Below are 18,739 nucleotides of genomic sequence, written 5' to 3' on the forward strand. Positions count from 1 at the left end.
AGTTACAATAATCAGAAATTTGGTTGAAACAATAAACAAAATTGCATAACTCTTACCTGAGCATTTTCTGCAATACAATTTATTTGTTTGTTCTCCATTTATATCCCATTATATTGCTAATTAACAGTAATTGGAAATATCTCAGCATTAGGTATTTGTACATTTAAATTTGAATACAGGAAATGAATTTTTTCTTAATGAAAATTGAACAACAATTTAGATAAAAAACAGTTATTTTTTTTTTTTATTTTTTTTTTTTGAGAAAGCACATTTCCAAGGCCTCTTTCTGGAAATTATTAAGCCAATTATTATTAATGGCATATACAAAATATGACACTTGTTTGAAGATTTCCCTTTCCATTCTTGTCAATTCCATTAAATTGCAAATATTTATAAAAAAATCTGACAGTGTTTAAAATTGAAATATTAATATATCTATCGATATTTCAATATTTGCATCGATATTGCAAAATTCCCTACCTTTTGACAATAACACAGAAATTTTACAGTTAGATTGGAAATGAAAAGAGAAAAAAAAAATATTGGAAAAAGTTTGGTCAGAAAGAATATCAGACTAGCTATGAATATGGTTGGATCACAACATCGACGATGCTTTGATTTTAAATACAACTAAAACATGTCATTTTCTATATTGAAATGAAAATTCCGACACATGAATGACCTACTACTCTAAAAAATTTGCACAGTTTATTAAAGATCTAGACCGATTGTTTTCTGGTATTTCAAAATCCAAGATGATCACTGACTTCTGATGAAATTATTGTAAAGTTTGCCATGTTATTTGTCATTTTTGACGGTTTATCTTTTTAGATTTATAAGTAGAAGAAAAATAATGCTGTCACAACAAAAACTGTCGGCTAATTTTCAGATATAATCCACTACACTCAGTCACTGTCCAGGATAGATAATTGGGGGGGCATCGGAACATTTTTTGGCAGTTAAGCTGCCTTATGCTACCACCCTAGATTTGTGTTCTTCCCACTGAATGGTGTAAAAAGTGCTATTGTTATTATCTAGCTGGGGAATATGTTATTAATAACTAATTGGGCACTTTTTTCATACTTTCAATTCTGGAATACAAAAAATATGACCAGAAAAACCTTAAATGATCGTCGAACCACCCAAAATTTTTGAAGTTGCACATAGGAAGTAGTGCTCAATAGAAATCCGTACGTAGTTTATTATCCCATGTGCTTTTGGCTAAGATGACAAAGAACAATTGTATGAAATATTTCATCGCCGAAAATCTCTAATTGCAAGTCGTTTACATTTTCCAAATGGCAAACGGCGCAGCAATATTGTTCATGTACACCAAATCTCTATGATAGAGGAAATAAAGTTATACATAGTAGTCTAAGTTGGCGGTAATTTTAACTTACACGAAACGTAAGCTAGTAAGTATTCTGGATTGGGTTGCTCAAAACGTTGGATAGTGTTAACCAGTGGTTAAACGTCTTATCCACTGGCTAACTTTTAACCAATGGATAATTTCTATTGCTTAAAAGTTATCCAGTGGATAAAACGTGCTATCCGCTGGATAAATTTAGCCGGTACTTTTTGGCTGGTTAAGTTTTAGCCATTGGATAAAAATGGCTTTTCGATTGATTTACAATGTTGGCAGACGACATGAAAAAGAGCGAGTGTATCGACATATGGAACCAGAATATGATGATAATGAGTTTAGGGACAGATTTAGATTTACTAAGAATAGTTTGCAGTTTATTACTGATTTAATTGAGCCAAACTTATGCAGACCAACTTTGAGGTCACATGCTATACCAGCTTTCACTCAAGTACAATTAGCACTTAGATATTTTGCTAGTGGTAGCCCAATGAGGGTAATAGGGGATACAATGGGATACCATATATCCAGTGTATCAAGAGCTGTAAGGGACGTATCCAGTGCATTATGTAACATATCACAAGATTTCATTCAGTGGCCAGAAACGCAACAACAAAAGAACAAAATTAGAGATGGTTTCTACGATGTAGCACACTTCCCTGGTGTTGTTGGGACAATTGACGGTACACATGTTAGGATACAGGCCCCTTCTGGAGATAATGAGTACGCGTTTGTGAATAGAAAAGGTTTCCACTCTATCAATGTGCAAGGAGTGTGTGATCACACAGGTAATTTAAGTATTCACATTATATAGGGGAAAAAATATATTAACAGGTCTAAATATCAATACAAATGTTTAAAAAAAAATTCCTCCACTAAAACAGTAATTTTAATCTATTTTTTTTAATCAGTATTCTTTATTTATCATGGAATTTTTATCTATTCTTTATATTTTGGCTCAGTAATTTCTATATATAAATATATTCTTTATATTTTAGCACCTCATTATTCTCTTTTCTTTATTTTTTTGGGTCCATGTGGTTCTCTTTTCTCTAAACCCGCTTTCAGACCCTCATATAATGTTTTATCCTGTAATTTACACCTAGCTCTTAAAGTAATAGTCGTTTAAATTCAAATTATTGTCTCTGTTTTTTCAAAGAAATCGACAGAATTTAAAAGTAGGAAAAAGGAACTGTTACCTGAAAAGAAATATTCAAATTAACATTTGCTGGATATGGAATCGGAGTAACATGACACTTAATATGTAAAAGTACAAATTAAACAAAAATGTATATGTGCACATGCACTTGTACCCTGATTACAGGACAAAACATGTGAATAAGCCAGTTTTTAGGACAGCGTCAATTTATGCCGGAATTTGGGTATATTTTCAAATACCAGAGACATGCAGAATTGCACCCCTTTATCAAAAATAGATTCACCCCTCCATGATCAAGCCAACGGAGCAAGATTAGAAAATAGTCCAGTTTGGTTTTTCTTTTCTTTTTATTTTTTGAAGGAAAAACTATTTGAGCGGGATACATTGTAGTTTTTGATTCAGTCTATAACTCTCAAATAATATCCTGGAATATATATATCCTTACGTGTTTATTACTTACACAAGTGATCAACCCATCTTCACCCCCTCCCGACCCTTTAACTATAAATCTGCAATTGGGAAAAAAAATCTGTCTTAATCAAGTATTAAGTAGATTAAAACAATGCCAGAACCATAATATTATATTGCTCTGGAACTTCAATACATTCCAATTGCTTTATTTATTGATTATTTTCATTTTGTATTTAACAGGAAAATTTCTAAATGTTGTCGCCAACTGGCCAGGTTCTTGTCATGACAGTTTCATTTTCAAGACATCAAATCTTGGTAGATATATGGAAACAAGACATAGAGGTTACGATATGGATGGCGTCCTACTTGGTGACAGTGGTTACCCGTGCAAGAGATATATTGTAACACCCTATTTACGTCCAAATTCCGAGTAAGTAATTAAATATTTTTTAACTGTTCCCATTAATGCTTAAAATGTGCATCCCAAGAAAATTGCTAGTTATAAGAAATGTGTGCCAATACCAGACAGAAATTATTAGTTATAATATAATTCAGTGGCGTATCAGAGGGGCATAGAGGGCGTACGCCTCCTTTTACTTGCATTTTTTTTTAAATTAAGACTGTAAAATGATTAATCAGACTAGATTTCGTTAACTTTCCCGTACAGTTTGCGTATATTTTATGCGACAATTTGTTACTTATAAAGATATTATTCGCTCGTATTTACGTGTAAGTCTGTAATATATTATTGATTATGTCAGTCATGATGCGATCCTCTACTGTGGAGTTGACCAGTACGTTGAAAAAACGTCACTCAGTCATTTTGAAATTCAAACTACAGTAACACATTTGAAAGGCTGAGGATGACAAGCATGACGCCTTCAAAACAACAAAGTATGGAACAAGGATGTATTGACTCCTATTTCACAATTCCACCCAAGAGGAGGTTATACTCTATTTCACTCAAAAATTTAACAGCTTCAGTATTTACCTACGACATTATGTTTAACCCAACACGCCGCAGCCCATTAATAACATTGCTGAATAATGATCTCCATTCAGTAATCTCTAGATAGATTAAAAGTCTAAGTTACGGACCATTTGATTTTCGGGGGGGGGGTCTGAGATATTTTAGAAAAAATAAATCTGGCCCCGATTTTTACCTTAAAATTTTTTTGCCGCACATGGGTTCAAAATAAAAATACCCACTTTTTGGCTAATAGAAATAAAAATTTCCAACAAAATTATTTAGCATTAAATGTATTAACAAGAGGCTGTCAGGGTGACAGCAAACCGGATTTTCCTGCAGAGGTTGAACCCTGAACAGTTGAGCAAGTATGGACACTACATTTAAGCTCTGAATTTGGATTGTGATTGAATATTTGACACAGCATAGGTTTGTGACACAAAATGAATGTGGTTAAACTGAAATACTTGAAATTGGACATTTAAATACCTATTATGGTCCAATATAAAAAATCTAAGTACATGTTAGAATCAGCATATCAAAGAACCCCAAGAATTCAATTTTGGTGAAATCAGACAAAAGTTGAACATAAGACCCTTTGGACCTCAATGTGGACCAATTTGATAAAGGAGCCCACAATCCAAAATCTCTCAATACATGGTTAGATTCAGCATTTCAAAGAACCCCATAAATTATTTTTTTGTTGAATCAAACAAAGTTTAATTTTGGACCCTGATTTGGACCAACTTGAAAACTGGGCCCAAAAATCTAATATTTAAATACAGGTTTAGATTCAGCATTTGAAAGAACCCTATATATATTTAATTTATGTTGAAATGAAACACAGGTTAATTTTATCCATAATATTTTCTGTGCAAAGGGAAATAATAAGGGGATCTCGACCGTTTACAAATTCTTAAACAGGAGAGGGGTTGGGGGTAACCCTAGGGGACTCGCCTTATATTTCATTTGATTTGTTTTATGGTCCCATACAAGAATATATATGGTTTCCGCGTGGGGATCTTGACCGTTTACAAGTTTTCAAAAAGAAGGGGGGTGAGGGTTACCCCAGTGGATTTCCCCTTAATTTCATTTGCTTTGTTTTATTGTCCCATTCAAGAATATATATGGTTTAGGGGTGGGGATCTGAACCATTTACAAGTTCTTAAACAGGAGGGGGTGGGGGTGACCCTAGGGGACTCGCCTTGTATTTCATTTGATTTGTTCAAATGTCCCATACAAGAATATATATGGTTTCGGGGTGGGGATCTCGACTGTTTACAAGTTCTTAAACAGGAGGGGGGTGGGGGTGACCCCCATGGACTTTCCCTATATTTCATTTGATTTGTGTTATTGTCCCATTCAAGAATATATATGGTTTAGGGGTGGGGATCTAGACCGTTTACAAGTTATCAAAAAGAAGGGGGTGGGGGTGACCCCAATGGACTTCCCCTATATTTCATTTGATTTGTTTTATTGTCCCATACAAGAATATATATGGTTTTGGGGAAGGTATCTTGACCGTTTACCAGTTTTCAAAAAGAAGGGGGTCGGGGGTGATCCCGGGGACTCCCCAAATATTTCATTTGATTTGTTTTTTTGTCCCATACAAGAATATATATGGTTTAGGGGTGGGGATCTCAACCATTTACAAGATAAAAGCACATTCTCAAATTGAAGGGGGGTGGGGGTAGGAATATATATGGTTTAGGGAGACTTAATTATCTACAAAATGTCTAATAATGAATAGTAAATTTCAAATTTCATTTATACAGTCCTTCTAGTAAATTTCAAACTTTATATATACAGTCCTACAGATCTTATCAGGAAACAGAAAATTTTCAAATAAATCTGTCACTACAATAATATTATATGCTAAGATATAACCCAGATTTAATTAATAATTAATAATGTAATTAACTTCAAAATGTCTAATAATATAGCTTATAATCATTACCACTTAGGAAATAGATAATTTTCAAATAAATCTGTCACTCCAATTATTATTGTGAGATAAGACATTATGCTTAGTCATAAAAAAGATAACAAGGGTAAAATATTTAAAAATTCCACTTTGGGATACTAAAAATGGTGATAACTCACAAAGGAGATATACTAAAATCTTGAAAATTGAACTAGACCTTCATTAAGTCCCAAGAAACAACATATTTAATTTTTTTTTAAATTTGTTAAAGTGTTTTCATGTTATTGTGCTGACACTGTTTGGCAGCCGCCCATAGGTCTGCCCAGCCGCCTGCCGTACATCACCATTTTAATAACCGATATTTCCTTCGAAAATCCGTTTAAAACGGTCGTAATTTTTTATTTGGTTTGCATGTAAATAATTTATTTAGTCGTATCAAGCCGCAGTCTTCAGAGCAATAACTTTTTTTTTAGAGTGCATGTTTGTATTAAACCATTTGTCATTTATTTTGAGCTACCCTTGTGAACTATTGCAACGACAACAATGTTAAAACAACCTTAATAGTTATTGCATACATGTATACCATCCAAAACAGCTTTACCCTGGAATAATGTGAATATCAATTCCTTTTTACAGATCACAAGTTCGATACAACAAAGCACACGTAAAGACAAGGGCTATTGTAGAAAGGTGTTTTGGATGGTGGAAGAGGAGGTTTAACATCCTACATGGAGAGATTAGAACAAAACCAGAAAAAGCAGTAAAAATTATCACTGCTTGTGCAGTGCTTCATAACATTGCGTTAAAATTAAGGGAACAGATGGAAGATGACAATCAAGAAGTAAATGATGTCCCTGTTATTAGAAATCATGTAGATGAGAGGCGTCAAGTACGGGAACATATCACACGAACATTCTTCTCTTAATATAGTTAAGAGTTTTAAGAAAATAACTGAAATCACTTCATATGTCTCATAATTCTCATTACATAAAATGTAATTAATAAATAAACAATTTTGTACACTTAAAATTCTTTCAACTGTCATTCAAGATGTAATCTCCAGAAATAAATATAATTTTGAACAACTAAAATGTTTTAACACTCATTCTCGACTTTCATGTCTAGTCTCATCTTTTTTAACTGAAGTTTGATTAGTTTCTTCTTCAAAACTGTGATTCCTTTCTGTTCATTAATAAGATCAATTTCTTTCAATAATTTAATGTTCTCATTTTTCAGTTTGATGTGCTCTTGTTTTAGACATTTGATCTGGTAATCCTCGACAACTTTTCTTTTTTCATATCTGGTCATATTTACTAGTGAATCGTCTTCAACCACATGTATTTCCTGAGTTTTAGATTCTGTTAACTTCTCACAAGACTTTGTCATACCTGTTAAAAGATGATTTAAATTATGTTAACTCAAGCATACTAAGGTACATGTATTACAGAGAACAAATATATTTAATTTCTTATCAGTGATAAAGAGTATGTGGCATATTGTTTTACCCCCATCTGTCTGTCTGTCCCACACAGCGTATATGATTTGTACAGTTCACTCTTTGTACTGTTTTCAAGCTGGCATCAATTTATTTTACAAAATATAATAAATTTGTCATTTTGGAGGGTTATGAGGATTTAAAAATAAATGTCCTTTGTGATATTTTTTCATGCATATCTTCATTGTATACTATCTTTATGTAAAGTTTCATTAAAATCCAAAGAAAGGTTTAGGAGTAGGTATGTTTACATGGCAAAACAACTGACATATAGAATGGGTGACTCCTTTATACCCCCATGAAAACTTAAGAGGAAGAACAGCAATAAAAGCACTGTTTCTATGCTTTTTGTATTATTATTATACGCCCGTTTACGGGACGTATTATGGTATACTTTGTCTGTCTGTCCGTCCGTCGTCAACATGTCGAACATTAAATTAAAAACGCTTTAACCAATTTGCATAAAACTTTGATGAATTGTTTATATCTATTGTTGTGAGCTCCATTTCGTTTTTTATAAATTTTAGATTTTACGTTCCCGAGTTGTGGGGTTTTATTCATTAAAAAAAGGGGGATTTTCCAGTTTTCGGACAATAACTCAAGAATGCTTTCACCATCTTGCAAGACATTATGGTGAATTGTTTATATCTATTGAGATGAGCTCCCTTTCGATTTTTATAAATTTTAGATTTTACGTTTCCGAGTTAAAGGGTTTTATTCATAAGAAAAGGGAGATTTTCCAGTTTTGGGACAAAAACTCAAAAATGCTTTCAGCAGTTCTTATAAAACTTTGGTGAATTGTTTATATCTATTGATGTAAGCTCCCTTTTGATTTTCATAAATTTCTAATTATGACATTGAGAATAAATTGAACTTTATATGTTTATAGTCTGACAACAGATTTACTAAGTATTGCGCAACAGCACAGTGTATTGTACATCAGCAAGAAATCTTTAATTGAATATAAATTCAATTCGTATAACTAATTTCAAGTTCTTTGACTACATTTATTCTGAAACCTATAGTATTTCAAATATTTAATTACAATCCAAAATCAGAATTGTATCAAGCTTGAATATTGTGTCCATTTTTGCCCCAACTGTTCAGGGTTGGACCTCTGCAGGCGTATCCAGCTCCGCTCAGCAAAGCAGTTTATTGTCTATGTAATGATTTTGTGTCATGGATGGATGCCCCATTTCCTTTATGTTTCTATCGATATGTTTAGTTATTATATACCTTTTATTGAAGAATAGTTTATGATATATGCAATGGTGTTATGAATCATGGAGGGTACATCAAAAGCTGTAGGGTTGATTTCTTTAAAAGTGCATAAGTACTCTGTTAGTTCATCTCGCTCATCATCTGACATGCTTTTAGTTACATCATCATACTCATTGAGTATGCTATTGCCAATCTTTGGTAGAGATTTTATATGTTTGTAATTTTTCAGAAATTTCATTATATCTGCCTCCATTTCCTTTGCTTTACTAATAACAGAATAATGTCCTACACCTGCAGAACAATAAAATAAGTGGGTTGTATTTTTTAACCTTTGTACATTAGGTTTAACATTAATAAAAATGCCATAGGAAGCACTGAATTGAAGGTCTTTATGTTGTAACCTGTATAGGCCAGAATTGAATATTATATCTTAAAATTCTGTTGAAAGAACGGAATGGTCCGAAAACATGTTTTGTATATTTTCTGAGAATTCTAGAACTTATAATATTCACAGATATTTTCCAATTCTGACATTATTCTACCACTTTACCAGAACCCAGTTCGAGCTGTGCTAAAAAAATCTTATTTAATATGAAAGATAGTTTAGATTAATCTAATACATATACATACTGGCATTTACTTCAGTACTGGTCACTGTTGTAATTACGTCATTCTTCATGGTACTATCTGGAAAACAAGATTGTTTTAAAACATTATAAAAGATATACATGTTGTACAGGCTTTGGCACAGTCATGACAATGTTTTGTTTATATTAAAAAAAAAAGGCTCCTTGTACTTTTTTAGAGCGCGTGGGGTGGGTAGGGGGGGGGGAACGAATACATTACGGGGACACATTAGATTAAATATATAAAAGTTTAATGTTCAAGATTGTCATGTTAGTATAGAAATGTATAGGTTAAAGAGTAACTTCTAACTATAACCTTCAGTATTTTGTGTGTCTATATCCTTTAGACAATTAAACATGAATAAAATGGGCTTTCATCAAAATCATCGATATCCAGCAACAAAGGGATTTGGATATTTGATTCGAATAGCAGAAAACAACAAAACAAAATATTGTAGTAAATACCTTTGGAACATGTACTAGATGCAGTATGTGGATTGACAGGAAGTGACATCTCAAAAACAGATATCCAGCAACAAAGGGACTTGGATATTTGATTCGAATAGCAAAAAACAATAAAACAAAATATTGTAGTAAATACCTTTAGAACATGTACTAGATGCAGTATGTGGATTGACAGGAAGTGACATCTCAAAAACAGGCCTTTCCTCTCTACTTTCATTGCTGTGCTTTATTTCTAGAAATAGATTAAGGTCTAAATATAATTGTCCGCAAATTAAAAAACAACAACATCAATGGGCTAATATAAATTTAGAGAATGACCATTTCAACTTTATTTGGCATTTTTTTTTATTATTCATAGCAATCCAGCATCTTACATTGTTTTGTTGGTTTTTTTTTCATCATACAGATTTATAATGAGATATAATAAAAGCGAAAAAAACATTTAACATTGATGGGGATTATGGTTCCTTTTCATGTTAAAATTTAAATATTTCTCCTTAAGCAAAATGAATAATGTGAAAAAAATTAATATCTTAGATTTCAATTTAGTATGTTAAATGGCTTAATTTAAAAATATTAGAAAATTTATTTTTCCTCCTTCAAAAACATTTTGGAATCAGAAAAAAAAACCTTTTTCCTTTCTATACTTTTGCTTATACTAAATAAGTTACCCTAAAGTTTCAATTAGCACTGTTCAGGTTATAAAGTTTCCCCCATAGCCTTAAAAAAAACCATGTAGTTAAAAACAATTTCCTCTCAGGGGGGAGGGGGGCTAGTCCAATTCTTAATTGATAGGGGGTGCCGCTGGGGTTCTGTTACCCCATCCTTTTCATATAATCAAGATTGTAAAAATATATACCTTTTTATATATTGCAAAGGTAAAAATGTAACCCTTTCCCATATTGTTTGGGTTTTATGTGGAGTATTATGGTCTGTAATGTTAGAGTGGTATACCAAAGTGCCAAAAGAGAACAAATGGTTGATAAAAACAACTGGGAACACCAAGAAAGATGACAGACGAAGAAGTTATTGGAACTTTATAGACCTAATCATATATTTCTGATAGTTTTCCCAACCTATTCACATATTTGAAAAGATGACCTATTCCAGCAGCACGTCCTATCACATTGTATATAGGAAGTGCCCCTTGAGAATTTCCTATCTATCTATTAAATTATTTTTTTTTAGATAAAACAGAAACGACACATATTAATTATTAACTTGGTCTAGTATGATTAATTTTTTCTTGAAACTTGGGAAGAAGAAAATTGAAAACAATAAAAACATACAGAATAAAATAGGTTTGTCTCATATTTGCATCATACACTCATGATTGATAATATACTGTAATTTAAACAGGGGATGGCAAAAAAAAAAATTAATTGCAGACATGAACTAATTATTTTTTTTGTTTGTTTTAAATATATTTTTTCTTTTCTGGTGGTGTTGGGGGAGGGGGTTTATTGTAAAAGGTGGATCTACGATTATAGGGGGTCAATAGTGCATGGAAAAATTTGGTAATTTCTATTATTTTTCTTGGGGTATTCAATCAGTGTAATTAACTTATGTGCATGTTTATATGTACATGTAACACACTATTAATATTTATAATTTATATCTGTTTTTTAATGCATGTATACACATATTTATATGCTTATGGCTCTAGAAATAAAGTGGTTATAGTCTATATCCATATTTATATGCATGTCTTTCAATCACATTGAAGCACAGGGGTTTGTGACAATTTGCCGGGTTTACTATCCATACGAACTTTTTTTTTGGGGTTCGTATGGATAGGTAAACCCGGCAAATTGTCACAAATCCCTGTGATTGAAGCATTGCTGATCATGTGAACAAAAAAATCTTTATCTTGTATACACGCGATGCCATGGCCACGGGGAAAAGGTGAGACTTACATAAAACCTTTACTTGTAAACAGAATTTGCTATTAATCAAAATGAGATGGGACTTTGTGTGCAAACTTGAGTGTCGGACTTATCTTATCGTGTTGCAGAACCACGTTCCAAATAATGAACTGGGTGTGACGTATTTATAAAGGGAGACAATAAATAGTAGCAAATCAAAATAAATACAAACCCTGTGCGTCTGGAAACATCTTTTCCAGCACTCCCACGTCTATCCCGCCGTCTATCCCAAAGAAATGTGGAGCATCTTCATGTAGAAGAATTATTTTCTTGGACGTGTCGTCAATATCCTCTACATGTGGTCCCCCGCCGGTCTTATTGCGGACTCTTTTCACGTCACTTGCCTCAAGTTTGGCTTTGGAGCAAGACTTCCTCCACTTCTCTTTTATTTGGTCTACTGTCCATTTTGGACCCCCGGCCCTGGCATTGACAGAATTTGTAATATTTAACCACACTTGATTTTTTTTGGCATTTGTTATTGAATTTGTGTGCTTTGATTTTATGATTTCATGATTTTCCTCAACCAGATCCACTAGATATGACAAGGAAGCCTTGGGGAAGTTTTCGCTTCTTTTGCGTTTCAGTTCTGTCTTCTGCTCTTTTGCTTCCATATTGCCAGGAAAAGAATGAATTATGGGTAATATGTAGCATTTAACCATTGGTTAAGTAACTTATCCAGTGGCTTACTAACCAGACTCCCATTTTGCCTTGGAGCAATGGAAAAATAGCCAACGGATAGTAAGCCACTGGATAACATAATTAGCCGTTGGATAAGCTAACCAATGGCTAAATTTAGCCATAGTTTTGAGCAACCCAGTCCTGATGTTATAAAGTAAGTTTTGTTTATCATGATCTTCTTTTCGTTTAAGAAGATTGTGATTAATCAATTAATTTCAATTAAATGTATGCACATTTAAATTCCTTTCTTTTATTAAATTATTCCGACTGAACTTGCCAATAAAGTTGTTGTTGTTTTATGAATGACAAAGATGAAAATCGACGTTGATCGGATGTTTTATAAAATGTGGACAACTCGTCCCAGAGACAACTCGGACCGCTTGTCAGATTTACTTAGGGTTTCATAAAATGTTAGACTAACATGTCTAGCGGAGCCATCAATCTTTCGTTTGTGCCTTGGGGTCTATTTAGGGGTATTTTGAGGGGCCTTAAGAAGGGAGGAGTTTACTATAGAACCCTATGGGATTTTATTTTTTTTCAATTTTCAAATGACTATTACTTGAAAATGGTAAGTGATAGACGCACACGGTCTTCAGTAATAATAACAGGACAATAGAACAAATCAAATAAAATATAGGGTGAGTCCCTGGGGGTCATCCCACCCCCTTCAATTCGAAAATGTGCTTTTATCTTGTAAACGGTCGCGATCCCCACCCCTAAACCATATATATACTTGTGTTGGGACAATAAAACAAATCAAATGAAAATTTGGGGGAATCCCCAGCGTCACCCCATCCCCTTATGTTTGAGAACTTGTAAAACGGTCGAGATCCCCACCCTACTGCATATATATTCTTGTATGGAACAGTAAAACAAATCAAATGAAAGATAGGGGAGTCCACAGGGGTCACCCCCTTGTTTTTTGAAAACTTGTAAACGGTCGAGATCCCCACCCCTAAACAGTATATATTCATGTATGGGACAAGATAACAAATCAAATGAAATATAAAGAGAGTCCCTGTGGTCACCCCCACCCCCTTCTTTTTGAAAACTTGTAAACGGTTGAAATCCCCACCCGTAAACCATATATATTCATTTATGGGACAAGATAACAAATCAAATGAAATATAGGGGAGTTCCTGGGGTCACCCCCACCCCCTTATTTTTGAAAACTTGTAAACGGTCGAGATCCCCACCCCTAAACCATATATATTCATTTATGGGACAATAAAACAAATCAAATGAATTATAGGGGGAGTCCACGGGGGTCACCCCACCCCCCTTATTTTTGAAAACTTGTAAACGGTTGAGATCCCCACCCCGAAACCATATATATTTTTGTATGGGACAATAAAACAAATCGAATGAAATACAGGGTAAGTCCCCTGGGGATCACTCCCCCCCCCTTTTTTTGAGAACTTGTAAACGGTGAGATACCCAACCCTAAACCATATTTATTCCTGTTCGTCATTTCAAGAAGATTTGAATGATATACAGGGTCAATCTCCTAGGGGTCACATATGCATATCACTTTACTAGACCTAACCAATTTGTACTGGACTTTGCCCAATGTCAGGCGACCATGGGAATGAAGAATTATGGGAGCTCTGTTTGGAAGACTTCGTAACATCATCCTGTTACAATTATTTCTTGTTTCTTATAAAATTTAACTGATGCAAAAATAAGTCTAGGTTAATTGAATTTACTTTACTTATTTTTTTAATAATTTCTGGGCCTATGAAAATTTTTATTTATGGCTCATTTTAAAGAAAACATATAAATCTTTCAAGCAGTGTAAAGCCCAAGAATGTTTGACCAACTGTTTTATAATCACCTGTCATTTTACTCCAAACTTGGGATGGAGTGACATCATGGGCTTGGTGAAGGTAAGGATCATTTACATTTACTATGGGCAGGTCAATCAGACCTCACCTTTGATCCCTGTAGTAGTAAACCTTTGGCTGATTTGTGTCTCAAAACTTTTGTACTGTAGAACCCAAACGCAGTGTTACTGCCAGGGAAGCAAGTCCATTCATACTATTACAAACTCGTACTACGTCAACTTGTACCACTAAAAGTCAACTGGTACCAACGTTAACTACCAACTAGAACAACTGCAATCATTGCGAACTTGTACCATTGCAAACTCATCATTAAAAATATACATTGATATATGCATTGCTTTTGAGAACCTTGATAAAATATTAATTAATTTGCCTTAATAATCAATTCATTAAATAAACATACATGTACAATATACGAATGTTTAATGTTTGTTCTTTCAAATCTTAAAAAAAAAATGAAGCAACACTGCCACAGTTTTCATAATTATTTTTGCTTTGGTTTTTGGTTAACTGCCTATAGCGCTTACAGTGCTTTGATTTTTTATGTCCCCGCCGTAGCGGAGGGGGCATTAAGTTTTACCCTTGTCCGTCTGTACGTCCGTCCGTACGTCCCAAAATTGGTTTCCGTTTTCTAACTTTAGTTTGCCTCAACCAAATACTATGAAACTTACACATAATGCTGATTTCTACAAAACACAGATCAAGTTTGAATTTGGGTGGCGTCACTTATACCGTTCTAGAGTTATGCCCCTTTACAAATGGAAAATTGCTGATTTTTGGAAAGTTTGCTTTAGCTTGCTATAGCAATTTACTTTCCTATGGCAACGGCCTCAAACCGGAAGTTGGACAGACTATCTTACTTTAGGATGTGTGTTCGACTCCAAGATAATGTAGAACTAGTGATTGAATACTAATTCTAGGAAGATGCTTTTGAAATTTTGAGTTACTTCTATTTTGATAAGCTTACAGCTTGAATAAAAATGGACTGAATGTTCACCGACATTTCAAATGAATTCAATTTCATTTTTTGAAAATGGGCATCACAAACACTACTTCGCGGATCTGCCCTGCGCGGAAGATAAAATCAATACACATCTACATTAGACAGCAGTTTCTACGTTTAATTCATTGAAAATTAAGAGGGCCTGATATTTATTTCGAGGTGTGTGTTGTTTTCTTTTTTAATTTATTCATGAAATTAAAGAATTCTTATTGTTAAGAATATAGTAATCTTTTCAATATTTACGTTTGTAAATGGTATTAGGTGTGTCTGACCTCTATAAATTATGCATACTTTGAACTGTCAGCCATTTTGTATGTTTATGTTACCCGTATGCTTTCCTACGGCAGTCCCCAGACATGCATGAGATCCATATATGTGAACCTCCCGACGGGAGTACAATAATCCCTGTTACAGGGGTCTCATCCCGTCCCCCCAGTTGAAGAGAAAATAAAAACCGTGTTTAAAGTATTTCGTGAATGAACATTTTCCGGCGCCATTTTTTCTACGATATTTACAAATGTTTATTAAAGACGTAAAAGCCCGAGTGTATCGAAAGTATCCTGATATCTCGGCCCGTATCAAACTATAACAAAGTCGGCCTATAACATTATCAGCCTCACAAAATCGGACTATAACGAAATTCGTATATATTTTGTTTTTATACGACCGCAAAAATTAAAAATTTTTTGGTCGTATATTGGTATGACGTTGGCGTCGTCGTCGTCGTCGTCGTCGTCGTCGTCGTCGTCGTCCGGCGTCGTCTGGCGTCGTCCGAAGACACATTGGTTTTCGCACTCTAACTTTAGTTTAAGTGAATGGATCTCCATGAAATTTCACCATAAGGTTCAATACCACGAAAGGAAGGTTGGGATTGATTTTGGGGGTTATGGTACCAACAGTTAAGGAATTAGGGGCCAAAAAGGGGCCAAAAATAAGCATTTTTGTAACTTTCAGACAATAACTTGTGTGTAAGTGTATGGATCTCTCTGACATTGTACCACAAGGTTCCATATCACAAAGGGAAGGCTGTAATTGATTTTGGGGGTAATTGCCTCAAAATTTTAGGAATTAGGGGCCAAAAAAGGGGCAAAAAACAAGCATTTTTCTAGTTTCATGACAATAACTTGTGTGTAAGTGTTTGGATATTTCTGAAATTGTACTACAAGGTTCCATATCACAAAGGGAAAGCTGGAATTGAGTTTGGGGGTAATTGCCCGAAACGTTTAGGAATTGGGGGCCAAAAAGGGGCCAAAAAACACATTTTTCTAGTTTCCAGACAATAACTTGTGTTCAAGTGTATGGATCTCTCTGAAATTGTACTGCAAGGTACCATACCACAAAGGGAAGGCTGGGATTGAGTTTGGGGGTGATGAACCATAAGGGGGTTCAAAAAATTTGGGGGGGGGGATTTTTTTTTTTTTTTTTTTTCTTTTTTTCCTTTTTTTTTTCTTTTAAAATTTTCCATTTTAAGTTGGTTATTTCTGATTTATATTTAAAAGCAAATTATAATGATATGGTAGGAGATACACACCAAACAGAATGTGTAAATTATTATATAATAAGTATTGTGCAATAGCAAGAAATTTTCAATTGCACAGTATTGCACAATAGCAAGAAATCTTCAATTGCACAGTATTGCGCAATAGCAAGAAATCTTCAATTGCACAGTATTGCGCAATAGCAAGAAATATCCAATAGCACAATATTGCGCAATAGCAAGAAATTGTCAATTGTACAGTATTGCGCAATAGCAAGAAATATTCAATTGCACAGTATTGTGCAAAAGAAGATACTTCGTATAAATTGCTTATTTCTTGATCAATTTCAATGGGGTTTTATTCTTGAATTCTTGGGGTTCTTTAATATGCTGAATCTAACCGTGTATTAAGTTTTTGGATTTTGGGCCCCGTTTTTAAATTGGTCCACATTGAGGTCCAAAGGGTCCAAAATTTAACTTTGTTTGATTTCATCAAAAATTGAATTATTGGGGTTCTTTGATATGCTGAATCTAACCGTGTATTTAGATTTTTAATTTTGGGTCCTGTTTTTTAAATTGGTCTACATTAAGGTCCAAAGGGTCCAAAATTAAACTTAGTTTGATTTTAACAAAAATTGAATTCTTAGGGTTCTTTGATATGCTGAATCTAAACATGTATTTAGATTTTTGATTATGGGCCCAGTTTTCAAGTTGGTCCAAGTTGGGTCCAAAATTAAACTTTGTTTGATTTCAACAAAAATTGAATATATGGGGTTCTTTGATATGCTGAATCTAAACATGTATTTAGATTTTAGATTTTTGGCCCAGTTTTCAAGTTGGTCCAAATTGGGGTCCAAAATTAAACTTTGTTCGATTTCAACAAAAATTGAATATATGGGGTTCTTTGATATGCTGAATCTTACCATGTATTTAGATTTTTTATTTGTGGGCCCGCTATCAAATTGGTTCATATTGAGGTCAAAAGGGTCCAAAATTAAACTTTGTTTGATTTCATCAAAAATTGAATTATTGGGGTTCTTTGATATGCCAAATCTAACCGTGTATTTAGATTTTTAATTTTGGGTCCTGTTTTTTAAATTGGTCTACATTAAGGTCCAAAGGGTCCAAAATTAAAATTAGTTTGATTTTAACAAAAATTGAATTTTTAGGGTTCTTTGATATGCTGAATCTAAACATGTGTTTAGATTTTTGATTATGGGACCAGTTTTCAAGTTGATCCAAGTTGGGGTCCAAAATTAAACTTTGTTTGATTTCAACAAAAATTGAATAATGGGGTTCTTTGATATGCTGAATCTAAACATGTATTTAGATTTTAGATTTTTGGCCCAGTTTTCAAGTTGGTCCAAATTGGGGTCCAAAATTAAACTTTGTTTGATTTCAACAAAAATTGAATATATGGGGTTCTTTGATATGCTGAATCTTACCATGCATTTAGATTTTTTATTTGTGGGCCCGCTATCAAATTGGTTCATATTGAGGTCAAAAGGGTCCAAAATTAAACTTTGTTTGATTTCATCAAAAATTGAATTATTGGGGTTCTTTGATATGCCAAATCTAACCGTGTTTTTAGATTTTTAATTTGGGTCCCGTTTTTTAAATTTGTCTACATTAAGGTCCAAAGGGTCCAAAATTAAACTTAGTTTGATTTTAACAAAAATTGAATTCTTCGGGTACTTTGATATGCTGAATCTAAACATGTGTTTAGATTTTTGATTATGGGACCAGTTTTCAAGTTTGTCCAAGTTGGGGTCCAAAATTAAAGTTTGTTTGATTTCAACAAAAATTGAATATATGGGGTTCTTTGATATGCTGAATCTAACCATGTATTTTGATTTTGGACATTGGACCATAATAGGTAAATTAAAAAAATTGAAGTTCTTAGACCACATTCTTTCTGTGTCAGAAACCTATGCTGTGTCAAATATTTAATCACAATCCAAATTCAGAGCTGTATCAAGCTTGAATGTTGTGTCCATACTTGCCCCAACTGTTCAGGGTTCGACCTCTGCGGTCGTATCAAGCTGCGCCCAGCGAAGCATTTTATTTTATATTAAGTTTGTTTTTTTTTTTAAATCTGAAAAAAACGTTTACCACACAATCTACTAATCGTAGTCTGAGTTTGTTCAGATATATTTCTGCATATAGATAATGGTAGGCCGA

The 18,739-nt window shown here is 33.6% G+C and overlaps 3 protein-coding genes across 6 annotated transcripts in view; 2 read left to right on the top strand and 1 right to left on the bottom strand.

Moving 5' to 3' along the window:
* Positions 1 to 18,739, top strand: part of LOC127722203 (uncharacterized) — a 60,209-nt gene that overhangs the window by 20,535 nt on the left and 20,935 nt on the right. The window lies entirely within an intron of this gene.
* On the top strand, positions 1,428 to 6,749 carry LOC127722213 (putative nuclease HARBI1). Its single transcript, XM_052229117.1, has 3 exons — positions 1,428 to 2,151; positions 3,174 to 3,363; positions 6,461 to 6,749. Exons 1-3 carry the CDS (start codon positions 1,611 to 1,613, stop codon positions 6,747 to 6,749), a joined length of 1,020 nt encoding a protein of 339 aa, XP_052085077.1. The 5' UTR covers positions 1,428 to 1,610.
* LOC127722200 (uncharacterized) lies at positions 6,786 to 12,376 on the bottom strand. 3 transcript variants are annotated; one of them, XM_052229100.1, is made up of 5 exons: positions 11,729 to 12,376; positions 9,768 to 9,863; positions 9,171 to 9,227; positions 8,556 to 8,831; positions 6,786 to 7,212 (listed from the first exon to the last, which is right to left on the bottom strand). In XM_052229100.1, the coding sequence occupies exons 1-5, from the start codon at positions 12,213 to 12,215 to the stop codon at positions 6,920 to 6,922; spliced, it is 1,209 nt and encodes a 402-aa protein (XP_052085060.1). In that variant the 5' UTR covers positions 12,216 to 12,376; the 3' UTR covers positions 6,786 to 6,919. The 3 variants fall into 3 exon arrangements, with proteins under 3 accessions (XP_052085060.1, XP_052085062.1, XP_052085061.1); XM_052229102.1 differs by lacking the exon at positions 11,729 to 12,376 and adding an exon at positions 11,548 to 11,684; XM_052229101.1 differs by lacking the exon at positions 8,556 to 8,831.

The sequence above is a fragment of the Mytilus californianus genome, unplaced genomic scaffold, assembly GCF_021869535.1.
Source record: "Mytilus californianus isolate M0D057914Y unplaced genomic scaffold, xbMytCali1.0.p SCAF_12, whole genome shotgun sequence".
NCBI lineage: Eukaryota > Metazoa > Mollusca > Bivalvia > Mytilida > Mytilidae > Mytilus > Mytilus californianus.